This window comes from Phascolarctos cinereus, unplaced genomic scaffold (genome assembly GCF_003287225.1).
Source record: "Phascolarctos cinereus isolate Bilbo 61053 unplaced genomic scaffold, phaCin_HiC Scaffold_4;HRSCAF=312, whole genome shotgun sequence".
Taxonomy (NCBI): domain Eukaryota; kingdom Metazoa; phylum Chordata; class Mammalia; order Diprotodontia; family Phascolarctidae; genus Phascolarctos; species Phascolarctos cinereus.
This window is the reverse complement of record NW_027555847.1, coordinates 128,193,883-128,208,331: the sequence shown is the minus strand read 5'-3', so window position 1 is coordinate 128,208,331 and position 14,449 is coordinate 128,193,883. Positions and strand designations below refer to the sequence as shown.

The following is a 14,449-nucleotide window of genomic DNA, read 5'->3' as shown; positions in this document are numbered from 1 at the left end:
TGGGGATGTTTCAACCAATCAGTCAGTCACTATTTCCTGGATGCAGAGTATTAATCTGTTTGCTCGTGTAATCTCTGGTGCAGTGGAAAGAACACTGGCTTTGGAGTCAGAGGACCCTAGGTTTGGATTCTTTCTCTGACACTCTTCACTGCCCTGGGTCTCATCTGTAAATTGAGGGGACTGGACTATATGGCCTTTGGGGTCTCTTCCAGCTGTAGATCTGTGATCTGGGACCTGGGACCATGTAGAAAAGCAAACACTTGGACCTTGCCCTCACAGAGCTGCCAAATTAATTAGGGAAGTGAGACATATGCAAAGGTGAACTAATATTATCAGGTGAGATATGGCAAGTACCAGATGAGTGGAAGAGACTCCAAGCCAGCTGTTCAGAGGAGGGAGACATCACTGGGAGCCTAGAAGGCTTCCTGGTGAGGGTGGGGCTTGAGTGAGAAACAGTATTGATTGAGGAGGAGAGGGATGGGAGCAAGCATTCCAAGGGGAATTATGTGAGCACAGGTGCAGAGACAGGAATACACTTAGGAGTGCTTAGGGAACAGTTAAGAGACCAGCCTGGATGGAGTGAGGGTTTGTGTGGGGAAATGTAGCTGTTTTCATGCTAATACCATCCATGTGGTCCCAGTCAACTGTAGACTAGAATTCAGACATGTGGGTCTGAGTCCCAAGTTTGTTGTATACTTTGGACCAGTCACTTTCAGAGGCTCTGTTTCTTCACCTATAAAATGAAAATGATAGCCCCTGCCCTGCCCTGCCCTGCCCTGCCCTGCCCTGCCTACCTCTCAGGGATGTTGTGAGCATCAAATAAGAAAACGGGAAAGCATCTTATAAGCTGCGAAGTCAACACAAAGAGGGGCTGGTGGTGTTCATACGTAGATCTTTATTGGAGAGATCATAGGCCTCAAACAGGTGTACTCTTCACCTTCATACCTTCAAATCAAGGCCCGGAGCATGAGGAACTTTGGATAATTAGCTCGTGATCCTAGCAAACATCAACTGGCTCATTTTAGTTTTCCTGTTGAAAGGAAAAGAGATCTGTAACAGTTGGGATTTAATGTGATCGCCTTTCAGCCTCTCTTATAACCTCTTCCCCATATTGACTCAGCTTCATTTCTGGAACATTTGTAGGCCCTGCCCTCAAGGAACTCTTATCACAGATACATAAAAAGGACACACACACACACATCCACAAAATAAGTTGGCATTTGAAACTTCAGTCCATAGTACAGTAACATCTTCCTTAAGACACAAAATTGTGTTGTGTGTTAGAGCCCTCTATGTTAGTATGTAGCACTAGGAACCATGAAATGTCAGAACTGGGAATTAAGTTGGGAATCATGTAATCTGACCCCCTCCTTTTACCGATGAGGAAACTAAAGCCCAGATGGATACAGGGACTTGCCAAAGATCATATGATGAGTTAGCAAAAAGAACACTGGACATAATAAGAGCAGAAGACCTGAATCTGACTCCTAGCACTCCTATGGCAATAAATGTTTCTAAGTTAATAATATGCAGGGCACTTGGGAAACAAAGGCAAATATTAAACAGTCTTTCCCTTCAAGGCATTTATTTTCCACATTGGTGTGACCAATCAGCTTAGGTTTTGCAGTGCCCAAGAAGAGCCAGATGGCTGTGGTTGCTTAGCTTGGGCTCTGGGATAAGGGCTCTATACCCGGAAAGGGTCCCATCTGAGAAGGAAGCAGTGGTTTGAAGGCAGATATGTGGTAGGGGTGAGGGGGTCAGACAGAATCTGCTACAAAAGCTATTTAGCCCAAGACATTCTTATCCCTTAATGGTTTATGTCTGAAGGGAACAATACTTTTCAATCCCATTGGTTTATGGAATTGTCAGGCTTTTTCCTCTCCAATCCCAGGCAGGAATTGCTGCTAAGTCTCCTTGCCAGGCTAATGGCCTTCACCCCAGCACCACCATTATCACCCACCAGCTTCAGAAAAGTTCTGTCGCCTAGGGATCTCCTGCTTTTAGACTTAGTGCTGTGGTTCCAGTATAACAATTCCCACCCACTCTTCCACCCCCTGTCTCATTAGCTTCTTTTCTCCTAAGGCCTCTGTCACTGAAGGGACCAAGCCTCCCTGGCTTGGACACAAGACAGACTGAACTAATGGTCATCAGATTTGTTGGCATCAAAAAGCTTCCCTGGCTCTGGTGGCCTCAGGGTTTCTGCTGGTCAGACAAGATATGAAGATGGGTGAGAGAAGTCTCTGAGGAGAGTGGATAGCCCTGGACACAGACTGGGCAGTGGTGTTCAGTGCCTCAGAGCATACTCTGTGAAGTAGGTACTACTATTACCTCCATTTTACAGATGAGGAAACAGAGGTTGAAAGCAGTTAAGTGATTTGCCAGGGGTCATATAACTCCACATAATTAAGTATCTGAGATGGAAATTGAACTCCCTCAGGTCCTCTGACTCCAAGTCCTGTCTCCATTATGCCTAGTTCCCAGGAGCTCCTTGGTCATGCCAGCTTGCCTGGGCACTCTTCTTGGGAGACCCTACATACAGGCTCTCTACTCCTTCCATACCGCTTCCCTTTTCTCCTTTTTGGCAGAAGTCCCATTCAAAGTCAGCTGAGAAGTTATGGGCCTGGACCACAGACCTGTAGAGTCTCATGCTTGCTTTCAAGTATAATTCTTACTCTTAGGAAGAGATATGCCAGTGATGAGGCTAGATTGGGGAACATAGCCACTTAGCCCTCCTGTGCTATTGTAGGCATCCAGAAGGAAATCTGGCATGGTGTCATGGAAAGATCACTGTATTTGAAATCAAGACCTAGATTCAGGTCCCAGTTCTACTCCTTACTACTCATGTGACCTTACCTCTCTAGGTTTCAGTTTCTTCATCTGTGCAATGAGAAAGCCACTCTGAAATCCTGTGATACTAGACTTGGGGGAGCTGTCTGTCTGGGCATAGCAGTGAGATACAATTTTCTTTCCCAAGAGATGGCAAGGTGGGTTGTTTTTTGTTACAGAATTTCAGTGATTCAAGTTTTAGAACAACCCATAAACAGACCTTTGGTGGTAGAGCCATGGGGAACCATGCCCTCATGACTCAGAGTTCCTGAAGCTGCCCATACATAGGACAGGGGAAATTGGCTAGAAACCCAACAGGATTGGCCTACCCCCAACCCACCCGTGCTTTCTGTGTGGCTCAGTCGAGTGGCCTCATCATGGATCAGGGACACAAGGGACACTTTTTAGTAACACTTTTTATAAATGCATCTGGTGCCACAAGGACTGGGACACTTGCATTCCTCACAATCCCTCCTGTTTCTTTTTTTGTCACCAGCAAATCCAAGTCCTCACTTACTGGAGTTCCTCAAACCCCAGATGACTTGATAGGAAGAAGCCACCCACTTCACACAGTTTTCTCTGTCTCTGTCTTTTTCCCTGGAGGAATAAGGACTGGTCCTGTGATTTCAAGTATAGAGAACTTCCATAGGAAGCAATTCCTTCTGCCAGTGCAGGCAATTTATTGTCTTAGAGAATTGCCAAGTTCTTCATGGCAGGGTCAAACTCAGATAGAAACTGAGCCCTTTGAGTTACTTATTGACTTAGAAAACTAGAAATTAACATTATCTGTGTTGTACTTTTTATTTATTTTACTATTTCCCAATTGCATTTTAATCTGGTTGATTAAAGGCTGTGCTGTGGCCTTCAGACACTGAGAGGTTTAGTGACTTGCCTAGAGTCACACAGCAAGTATGTGTCAGAGATGGGACTGGAACTCCGATCGTCCTGGCTTCAAGGCTAGCTCTACCAGACTGCCTTTGTATTCCCCAGTAACAGCACAAATAAATACACTTAGCTATTTAAACAAGATTACCATAAGATACTGCATGGGGGTGGTCTACACTGGGGGAGAAGGCATCATAACAAATGGAAAGAGCAATACTTTTACAATTGACAAAACTTCTTATAATTAATTCTGACCCTTAGCACCATGACAAAACATATGGTCTCTTCTCCTTAGTTCCTTCCTGACTTTTTTCTTGGCCTGGGCCCTGACAGTATCTCATTTCTAGTTCTTCCCCTGTGGATTTGGTTGTGCAAGGGAAGCCCTCTGGAATCTGGTTATCCAGCCCTCAGTATGTTGTGGGAACCTAGGATCTAGAAGAGACCTTCTTCTATAGCTTCCTCTCACCATTACTCTCAGAATTTGTAACCCATTGCTTACCTGAAAATGTGTTGGGGGTGGGGCGTGGGGTTTGAACTAGATTATAAGGTCCCTTACAGCCCTGTGACCTGAGAATATTTTGAAAGAGCAGAACCAGACAGAAGATTCAGTTTGTAGAAACTGTTACAAGGTACTTGGTGTAGTGAATAGAGTGCCGGGCCGGAAGTCACGAAGGCTTATCTTCCTGAGTTCAAATATGACCTCAGACACATACTAGCTGTGTGACCCTGAGTGAATCACTTAACCCTGTCTGCCTTGATTTCCTCTTCTGTAAAATAAGCTGAAGAAAGAAATGGCAAACCACTCCAGTATCTTTGCCAAGAAAACCCAAAATGGGGTCACAAAGAGTTGGACACAACTCAAACAACTGAATAACAATAACACCAGTAAGAACAGAGTTGAGGCAAAGGGGAAAGTAGTTTAACCCATTGGCCGTGGCCTGGGGAGGCCTATTCTGTTCTCAGCACTCCCAGCAAAAAAAAAAAAAGAAGCCCCATTGACTCTCATTCTAGTGCCACCTCCTCCTTCCCTGGAGGTATCTCCATACTCTGGCCCTATCAAAAACTACTCTTGCCCTTGCCTCAACTTGATTCTGGCTGAAGAAGATTCCCCGAGCTGGATCGTCTGTCTGGTTCTTGTGTTCTTCAAACTTCAGAGAATTACAGCGCTCTAAACGGACCTTATCATCTGGTTCAAAATCTTCATTTTCCAGAGAAGTGGAATCTCATACCCAAACTAGCAAATAGTGAGTCCAGGATCTGAATTCAGGCTTTCTGACACCAAGTCCAAAACTTGCCACTACACCATAAATGGCCTCTTCCATTTATGCCTATGGCTTTAGCCCTTTGGACTAGGCGCATGTCAGACTCCTCTAATTCTCATCATCCAATGCGTTTACTGTGTGTCTGCTCATTCCAAATTAACTTGTTTTCTGGCTGTCATCCTGTGCTCCTAAATAAATTCCTAATTCCCCAATATTACCCAAACTAAGTTTGTGGACGTACTTGCCATCCAGTAGAGATTCTTCTGTTTTCCAGCTACCTTATGCCACCTCAGAAGCACAAGGCTGTCATGTGGGCTAAAGGCGACATGGTATTGTAATACAGGACTACATGACATTATCCAAAATCATCAACATATTGTCTCTCTCTCACCTTCCCCAGCAATTTGACCAAAGTCATGTCACCGCAGAGTATTATCAATGCCAAAAAATCCATATCTCTCTGGTATAGAGATTTGTTTTGTAATAAGTCAAATGAACTATTTAAAAGTGAAAGTTTAAGACTTTAAACTTTTGAATTTTAAAAAAAGGCTTTTACAGTGGAGGGGAAGTGGGGGAAGGTGAGAGGGAACGAGTGAATCTTATTCTTATTGGATTTGGCTTAAGGAGGGAATATCATACACACTCGGTTGGGTATGGAAATCTATCTTACCCTACAGGAAAATGGGGGGGAAGAGGATAAGAGATTAGGGGGATGATAAAGGGGAGGGCAGATTGGGGGAGGGGGTTATCAGAAGCCAACACTTCTGAGGAGGGATAGGGTCAAAAGAGAGAATAGAATAAATGGGGAGCAGGATAGGATGAAGGGAAAAAAAGTTTTCCACAACATGACTACTATGGAAGTGTTTTGCATGACTACACATGTATAACCTGTATACATGTATGCCCCCATATATACATGGCTATACATGTATACCCCTGTAACATGTATACACATATATAACCAGTTTTCTAGTTGCTTGCCTTCTCAATGAAGGTGGGTGGAGAGGGAGGAAGGGAGAAAATTTGGAACCCAAAATTTTAAAAACATGTTAAAAATTGTTTTCACATGCAACTATGAAATAAAATATACAGGCAATGGGATATAGAAATCTATCCTGCCCTACAGGAAAATAGAAGGGGAAGGGGATAAGAGAAGGGGGGGTGGGATAGAAGGGAGGGCAGATTAGGGGAAGGAGTAGTCAGAGTGCACGCCATCTTGGGGTGGCGGGAGGGACAAGGTGCAGAGAAAATTTGGAACTCAAAATCTTGTGGAAGTGAATGTTGAAAACTAAAAATAAATTAATAAAATTAAATTAACCAGTGGAAAAAATTAAAAATTTAAATAAAAAAAATAATGGAAAAAAAGTGAAAGTTTAAGTGGGTATTAGCACAGAGGGCACAATTTTCAGGTGTAGAAGGTGTAAAATTAAGGTTTTAGCCCTTGCTTGGGACACACAGATGCCTTCTAGCTTATGTTTGGGGTTTGAGCCACTGTACATGGAAGTAAGGCAAGAAGACCCAAGTGGGTTCAGGAGCAGCAGTGGCCTGGGTTGTTTCTAGTTGTTTATTTAAAGCTTTCACTAGCCCTCAGCCTGCCTTTTTTTAAAACTAAGACTAATTTTTCTCAGGGCCCTGCGGCATGGTGATTGGGGCTGATTATATAATAATGAGAGCTCGAATTTATAAAGGTTTGCAAAGTACTTTAGATGCATTGTCATATTTAATCCTCAGAGCATACTGCAGGTATGATTAGCCCTGTTTTACAGATGAGAAAACTGAGGCTCAGAGAAAGGAAGTAGCTCATCCAGGGTCACGGAAGCTACTAGGTATCAGAAGCAGGATTCAAACCCAGGCCTGCTGCTGTCTCCATGTCTGCTGCTTTTCCTGTTATACCAAACATAGCTCATACTTGTTGAACTAAGAAGCAGCAGGGCCCTTCAGAAAGGAAGCCAGAGTTCCTTAGCGGAATCAGAAGAATGAAGGGGCAGCATCCTGCAATGTAGGGTGCATGAGTTGTTGGCCCTACCTAGATTTGTTGGCCACGGTGGGACCAAACCTGGGGATTTGACCTTGAGCCAGAAATCCCAGTTGAGATAAATGTCCAGTTTAGTTCAACACATCATTATTAATTACCTACTATAGGTATAGGCCCTATGCCTGGTCTTGGGGGATTTAAGGTGAATGAATGAAAAAGTATTTATTAAACATTTACTATATGCCAAGCAAATATTGAGGATACCAATAGTTTTAAAAAGAATTAGGTCCTGCTCTTGAGGAGCTTACATTCTAATGGGAAGATTACACTCGTAGGGAAGTAGTGATTAGGAGTGGTTTGTCCTGGGAAGGTGGCAGACAGGTGGTGAGATAGCCTATGTGAAGGACTGAGTGGGATGTGAAGCTACAGCCTGGTCTGGTGCCTAGGCCAGCTTTACATAGTGGGATAAGCAGGCTATTTTGTACACATTCAGTCACCAATCAGCTGAGTTGGGCAATCAGACATGGCCCCTGCCCTCCTAGAGCTTATACTAACATCAGAAAATATTTCGTAACTATTAGAACTCTGCAAAAATGGAAATGCCCATGAAGGGAGTGGGTTCCCTTTTGCTGGAGGTCTTCAGACAAAGGCCTGATGTTTATTTTGTTGTGGGGAAGATTCTTGGTCAAGCATGAGACTAGATGGCCTCAGGAGGCCCTTCCAGGTATCAGATTCTGTGATAAACACATAGATTTAAGCAATTGTATGTTAGAATGACATCTGTATAGAAGAATTCAAAAAGACATGGGAGATTGGATATAGTAACCAGATTGGAGCACAAAGAACTCTGGACCTCGAACTCAGAAGACCTGAGTTCTAGTTCAAGCCCAGCCACTAATAATTGGCTGAGTGACTTTGGGCAAATCATTTCATGTCTCTGAGTCTGTTTCTTCATGTGTTGAATGGGATATTAATGCTGGATGTAATGACCTCACAAGATTGTGAAGAAAAGGCTCTGTAAACTATAAAGTACTACATAGAAATGTGACATTATTAAGAGTTATTATTAAAGGAGGGAAATCCTGTCAAATGTTGATTGTACCCTATTTGCATTATCCTTCACTGTGAATTTATAGTTGTTATTTTAGAATTAATAACAATACTCTTAATATGTTGTTTTTTAAGGAACTGGTCCACATTGGGCAATATTTTTCTCTTCCCTCTGCTGCCTTTGCTGTTGGCTGGGGCCCAGGCAACAGACCAACATTCATCTTTGGCTTCTGAGCCTAGGCCTCACACATGGCCCCAAGAGAGGGAAAACAGTGCCTTACCCAAACGGCTCAGCCATGTCTTAGTGTAGCCTCTGAGCCAGGTCTGAGGAGCATAGCCCCCCTTTCCATCACTGGGGCTTTCTAACCAAAACTCCTGTGGAATCTTACCCTCTCATCTGTGTGGTCCCAAATCTTATTTTTTTTCCCAGCCTAAAAATATAGACACATAGTTGTTTCATCCAGCAATCCTAACAACAGAGCTCTTGGGTGGGTTGGGTGGGGAAAATGTGAAGTTTGCTGCCTCAGTGGTCCCCAGCATCAGCATTTGCCCTGGATGTGACTTGTCTCTTCACCAGGAGGGTCCCCCCTCCAGTCTCTGAATCACCTCGTGGGTACCCCTTCTGCTCTTGCTGGTTTCTAGCTATGGCAGCCTTGACAAATGAGGATCAGTGGCAGGGGTGAGGTTGGAGCTAAAGTAACTATCCTGCCTCTCCCTGTCAGACTTCAGTCACTACTCAGAGCAAAGAGACGGACAAAGGCTAGGAGATTTGAGGTATGGGAAGGGTGAGGGACAGTAAAGGTACAGGAAAGAAAACTGGGCAGCACGGGTCAAGTCTGTTTCTACCTCTGCTTTTATCTGTCAGTCACTTCTCTCATTTCCTTTTGGTTCTCTGCCAGACTCCCTGCCTTCCTGGACTATCTCCTCCTTTGTCTTCTCTCTGAGAACACCCAGCACCAGGAATGTCTGTATATCCCATTGTCTGTAGGGATAACTAGATTGTCTCTCTGCTGCCCCTTTATATTCCTTCTCTGGGCCAACTTCTCCCACTCAGTGCGCCAAGCCTCTGCAGCAGACAGAGTCCAGTCTGCCCTTTGGTAAGGAGGAGATATGTTCCTGAAGCAAATTCTAAAGCTAAGCAGATGGAGGGAGTGGTGATCACCCGGTCTCCTCCTGACTAGTTTCCCTTTCACATGTTCTCAACCTCCTTGCATACACTCTGCCTCCTGCAAACCTGAGGCTTTTTGACCATTAGCATCTGTTTCGGTTTTCAATTCAGGCACCAGTGTTAATAATCATAATATTCTCATAATTTTTCCAAGCATGATGGCTAGGCTTGGAAACCAGGAGCCCTGGGTTCTAGTCTTGTCTCTGCCTTTAACTAGGTTATATTACTGATCTGGGCACCTCACAGGAACAAGGGGGCTAATAATCCCTGGCCTCCATACCTCACAGGGCTGTTAGGAGGACCAAATGAGAAAATGAAATAAGAAAGCATGACCTGGAAAGCCCTGTCTACATACAAGTGTTAGCTAACTAGCGTGGACCAGGCACTGTGCTGGATGTTGGGATACAAGGAGAGGCCAGAACAGTCTCTGCCTTTCAGGGTCTCACATGTAGAAAACTAGGTACGTACAAGCTATAGATACTTAGGTCACCATCCAAGATGACATAGTTAGTCGTGTGACCTCTCTGAGCCTCAGCATAGCTAGTAAATGATTGAGACGGGACTAGAATACACATCTCCTGATTCCAAATTTAGTGGCGTTTTTTAATGCTACACCGCGTCATGTCACATCAGGGACTCCATCCTCATTCCTGTGGGATTCTACCACATCTGCCTGCCTTCAAGGCTGATCCTAGAGGGTAAGGCCACTGGCCTTTTAAAGTCAGTGACAAGAGGAAGGTCCTTGGGCTCAGCTTGGAGATAAGTGCCATCTGCAGAATGTGGAATTGCTATTGTGGGCAACAAGAGGAAAGTCTCCCTGCCCACCCTGAGCACATGATGACTCTTCTCTCCTCCTCCTCCTCCACACCTCCTCCATCCCCCACCCCCCATCACTTCCTCTGCACTGCTGAGAAGTTGTGTTCGGGGAAGAGGGAAGGAAGTGGCTCGATCCTGGGTCTCAGACACTAGAACGAGAGTCAGGAAGTGAAGCCTTTGAAATGGGATTGGCTATCTGAGGGCGATGGGAAAAGAAGGTCGTTAGTCTGATCCGAGTTCAGACTGAATCCTGCCTGGCCTCACCCAGGTGCTCGCAGGCATTCAACACTGTAACTGCTTAGTTTTATACTGAAGGAAGGGATTGGGTTGGTGACATGCTGGCCAAAACTTTGGAGTCTGCTTGTGTTCTTTAAAGAAATTTTGCTTTTTCTCCCCTCCCCACAGAGAAAGCTGCCCGTGGATACTAAATGCTGCTCTAGATTATGAGCTCAAGCAAGAGTGCACGCTATAATCGTTTCTCTGGTGGCCCAGCAAACCTCCCTCCCTCGGACAGCATAAACGGGGTAAGGGGGAGAGCAGGCACTCCTCTGAGTTGCTCCCAAAGCCTAGCTCAGGGGCTAGCCTAGGACCCCGTCCCATTCTGTCTTGCCTGTTGATGGCTCAGAGAGAAGCATCTTTCTAAGCAGGAGGGAGGACCAACGTACTTTCAGTGCTGTCACTGGAGAACCAACTTCTTTGTCCCTGTACGCCCTTCCAGACCCTAGCACCATGGCCTGTCATAGGCGAGGGGCTTCTCAAACAACAAACAGCCAGTTCCAGAGCCAAGATCCTGCTAGTGCAAATGACTGCCTAGATGTGGCAGGAAGAGCCAGGGAGGTAGAGGGCTGCCTGGGCAGCAGTTGGTATTTACAGAGGGCTTCACAGACACTTTGGTGAGAATAGCTGCTGGCCTTTCTGACTGCTCCTGTGGTTCCCTTCTGGTGGCCACAGGTACAGAGAGTGCAGAAACCAGTGCTTCCCAAACTAAACCGACCACAGAACACTTTACGGGCTTGAGATATATTTACAGAACCTGTAAATCCTCCTGGGATAAATAGGGATCTGGGAAATTTTGAAACAAAATAGAGGGAATTAAATCCACTTTCCTACCAAAAAGACTACCATGCACAAATTTTCAGATGCATTTGCAAATTTGATAATCTGTTAGAGCATAAAATGACACTAGCCTAAAATTTTCATGGAATCCCCCAGTTGATGTTGATGGAACAAACAACCTAACCAGGTTTTTATGAAACACCGTACAGGAGATGCTGACGCAGAGGACAGCTACTTGTTTTTACATACTCTGGCCAGCCTCTCCCCGTCCCGATTTCTGGGCACCAGTAGCCAGACCTCTATCTCTGGACCCACTGAACCCATTATCATCTGTCCTGGCCCCTGCCCGCCAGAATGAGGTCCTAGCCCAAGACCTGTTGACCACCCCATTGTCTTGGGGACCCTCATCTCGGTAGAATTTGATGGAACCTGTCTGCCTGCCAGGTTAGTTAGTCCTGGCTGAGGCCAATGGCCTGGGAAACATTATTGAGTTCAGAAAACAGAACTGTGGTTTTGGGAATGACAAGGACTCCTTACCTATCCTTAGCCTATGACAGCCTACCTGTTCTGCAGGACTGTGTGGAGAGAAAGAAGGGTTTGGACATAGTGATGAAGACTGAGTAGCAGGAAGACTCCAGGCATAGGGTGTTACTTTGGGCCCACGAGCATTTTGGGGCTTCCCTAGGACAGAGGTGCAGAGCCAAAGATCCGACAAGAGATCTCCCAATGTGACTCCATTTCTTACACAGGTTCCTTCCATTGAGGGGTCTCTGAGGCTGCTGCTCTGTGCCCTAAGGGGCTTATGTCTGATTCTGGCATCTTCCCTGTTTTGTGAAAAAGGAAGTAGACTGACTATACACAAGGCTGGGGAGAAGGGGGGAGGCCAGTGTTTTTCTAAGGTTCTGCTGATTAGGTAATTGATTGTTGCCTTATGTGTTTTACAAATTAATCCTATCCTAAGTATACCTTACCTCTCTACTCATCTTAGTGGACAGAGAAATGTGCCTTAAGTGTTGAGCGCACAGTGCCTAGCCCTGTAAGAAGTACATGGAAGGGGCATAGTGGGTAGAGTGTTGGGCTGGAGCCATGAAGATCTTAGTTCAAATCAGGCCTCAGAAGCTTCCTAGCTGGGTGACCCTGGTCAAGTCACTTAACCTCTGCCCGCCTCAATTTCCTCATCTGTAAAATGGGGATGATAATAGCATCCACCTCCCAGGGTTGTTGTGAGGATCAAATGAGATCATATGTGTAAAATGCTTGGCAAACCTTAAAGTGCCATATAAATGTTTACTATTACTATTATTAGAACCCTTTTTAAAAGGCCCCAGGTTAGTCTTTAGGAATCCCCCTCCTTAGCCACTGGCAGTGCATCTGCTTAAGGGAGGGAATGTGATTATGTCATCTCTATTCTCTCTTTAGACCAGAATGGAGACTACCTTTGGTCCTGCATTTTCAGCTGTTACCACCATTACTAAAGGTGAGCTCCTGCCAGGATCTAAGTGCTACTCTGACTTTGGTCCTTTTTGGGGGAAAACTTGGATGGGAGAGATCAGGGAGGAGGAATTTCAGTTGTGAATTCACCTGGAGAAAACAGCCAGGTGCCAAAGCCAAGAGGAAGGAGGTGCTTAGGATCCTGAGATCATCACTGTAGAAAAGCTGGAAAAAGCCTTGGAGGCCATCTATCTAATCCACAGTCCTTGTTTTGGGGGGAGGAAACTGAGTCCTAGAGAGATGCAGTGACTTGCCCAAGGTGACATTGGAAAGCCAAAGTAAGCTCATGGGCTCCCCTCTTGTCCACAGTACAGCCTTGCCTTGTCCTGGTGGACACCTCCTCCCTTCTGTTGCTGGGTGGGTGGGTAGATCAAGTGGGTCAGCCTGGTTCCCTCCCTTTGAACTTGGTGTCTCGAGATCTGAAAGTGAATAAGCATTTACTTACTTTAAATAACACAATAATAGCATTAAGTCCTCAAGCTAGAGGCAAAGCTCACTAGAGTTAAAGGAGACAGTCTGGCAGAGTAGCAGGAAAACTTAGGAGCTCTGGGCTTTCAGCGCCACTCTTTTTATGCTCCGTCACTGAATTGTCCTTCAGATCAGGTCCATTCCATGATGGCAGCAGCCTCTGCTAACACAAAGTGCTTCAAGCAGACTAGTCTCCCTTCAGTGGTTTCTGAAGTGTTGTGAATGCAGCCCTTAAAGAAAGGAGAGCAGGCCACGGAGTTGGCTGCTTTGGTGGGCCTGTCTCCCTCCCCCATCCCAACTACACATGTATGTCACTGAATTGTCTGTGGAGCCTTAGCAGAGTTAGAAGTTGGCAGTCCTTATTCTGCTAACTACCACTCCCCTCTTCATACACACACACACACACACACACACACACACACAGCTTTCCTTCTTTGCAAATTTGGGTAATGCCTGAAATATACTGTCTTAAGGAGGAAAGTGTGCTTAACCAACAGTCATGCTAGTGTCTAGCTCCCTGGGCTGACTCCTCCTTCTTCTCAGCTAGAGCTTCCTTAAGGCCCAAGGAATCTTGGTACTGGCCTGAGAGGCCTATGGGGGTTCCTACAGGCAAATATTTTTCCTTTGGCCCACCTGCAGAGTAAGCATCCATGCTCTAATAGGACTGTGAAAATCCCAGCCAAAACCGACCCTAATTTATTTACTTGGCACTGTGCAAAAAAATGGCTACAAACCATACTTTCCACTCTAAGGGACTAGCTCTGGAACACTTCAGATGTAAGCACAGCTGCTCTTTAGCCTGGTATAATGAAGAGATCCTCAGCAGAGGGCCAGGCAGCCCAGTCTGGGCTCTGTCTCTAGCAAGCTCTGGTCCCAACAGTTCTTCCATTCTCTGGTGGTCTAGCTACAGTGTTCTTAATTTGAGTGCTTTACGGTTACACGGAATCTCAAGAGGTCAGAGATCTTGAGACCGGCCAGTCCACCTGACCACAAATCTCCACAACATGTGGCCATCATGCGTTTGCTCAGACACCTTCAGTCAGGGGCCCTCTGCTGCCTCCTGAAGCAGCCCACTCCATTTTTGGACATTTTGCATATCAACATCATTGTTAGTTGGTTTTTCCTTCTCTCCGGCCTAAAGTGGTCCCATTGTAATTTCCACCTGTTGCTCCTGGTTCTGCCTCTGGAGCCAAAATTAACAAGTCTGGCCCCTCTCTCACCTCTCCACTGCTGCCCCACTGCTTCCCCCCCCCCCCCTCTTCTCTTCTGCAGATTGAACGTCTCCTTTTCTTTTCTTTTTTTTTTTTGGCAGTTGGGGTTAAGTGACTTGCCCAGGGTTACACAGCTAGTAAGTGTCAAGTGTTTGGTCTGAGGCTAGATTTGAACTCAGGTCCTCCTGACTTCAGGGTCGGTGTTCTATCCACTGCGCCACCTGGCTGCCCCCCTGAATGT

At 45.6% G+C, this 14,449-nt stretch overlaps 1 protein-coding gene across 15 annotated transcripts in view; it reads left to right on the top strand.

Annotated features, from left to right (window-relative positions):
* The window catches only part of TRAF7 (TNF receptor associated factor 7), a 57,513-nt gene that overhangs the window by 18,305 nt on the left and 24,759 nt on the right, over window positions 1-14,449 (top strand). For 7 of the 15 annotated variants that reach the window (XR_013485907.1, XM_021006536.2, XM_078152559.1 and 4 more), the window contains 2 exons: window positions 10,388-10,506; window positions 12,458-12,515. The exons of 4 other annotated variants lie outside the window; for them this stretch is intronic. Coding sequence is in view for 10 of the 11 variants with exons in the window: in XM_021006536.2 (XP_020862195.1) it covers window positions 10,426-10,506; window positions 12,458-12,515 (139 nt within the window). In the remaining variant the exon portion in view is untranslated. The remainder of the gene's footprint in view (window positions 1-10,387; window positions 10,507-12,457; window positions 12,516-14,449) is intronic. 4 more of the 15 variants (XM_021006543.2, XM_021006542.2, XM_021006541.2 and 1 more) reach the window with 1 other exon arrangement.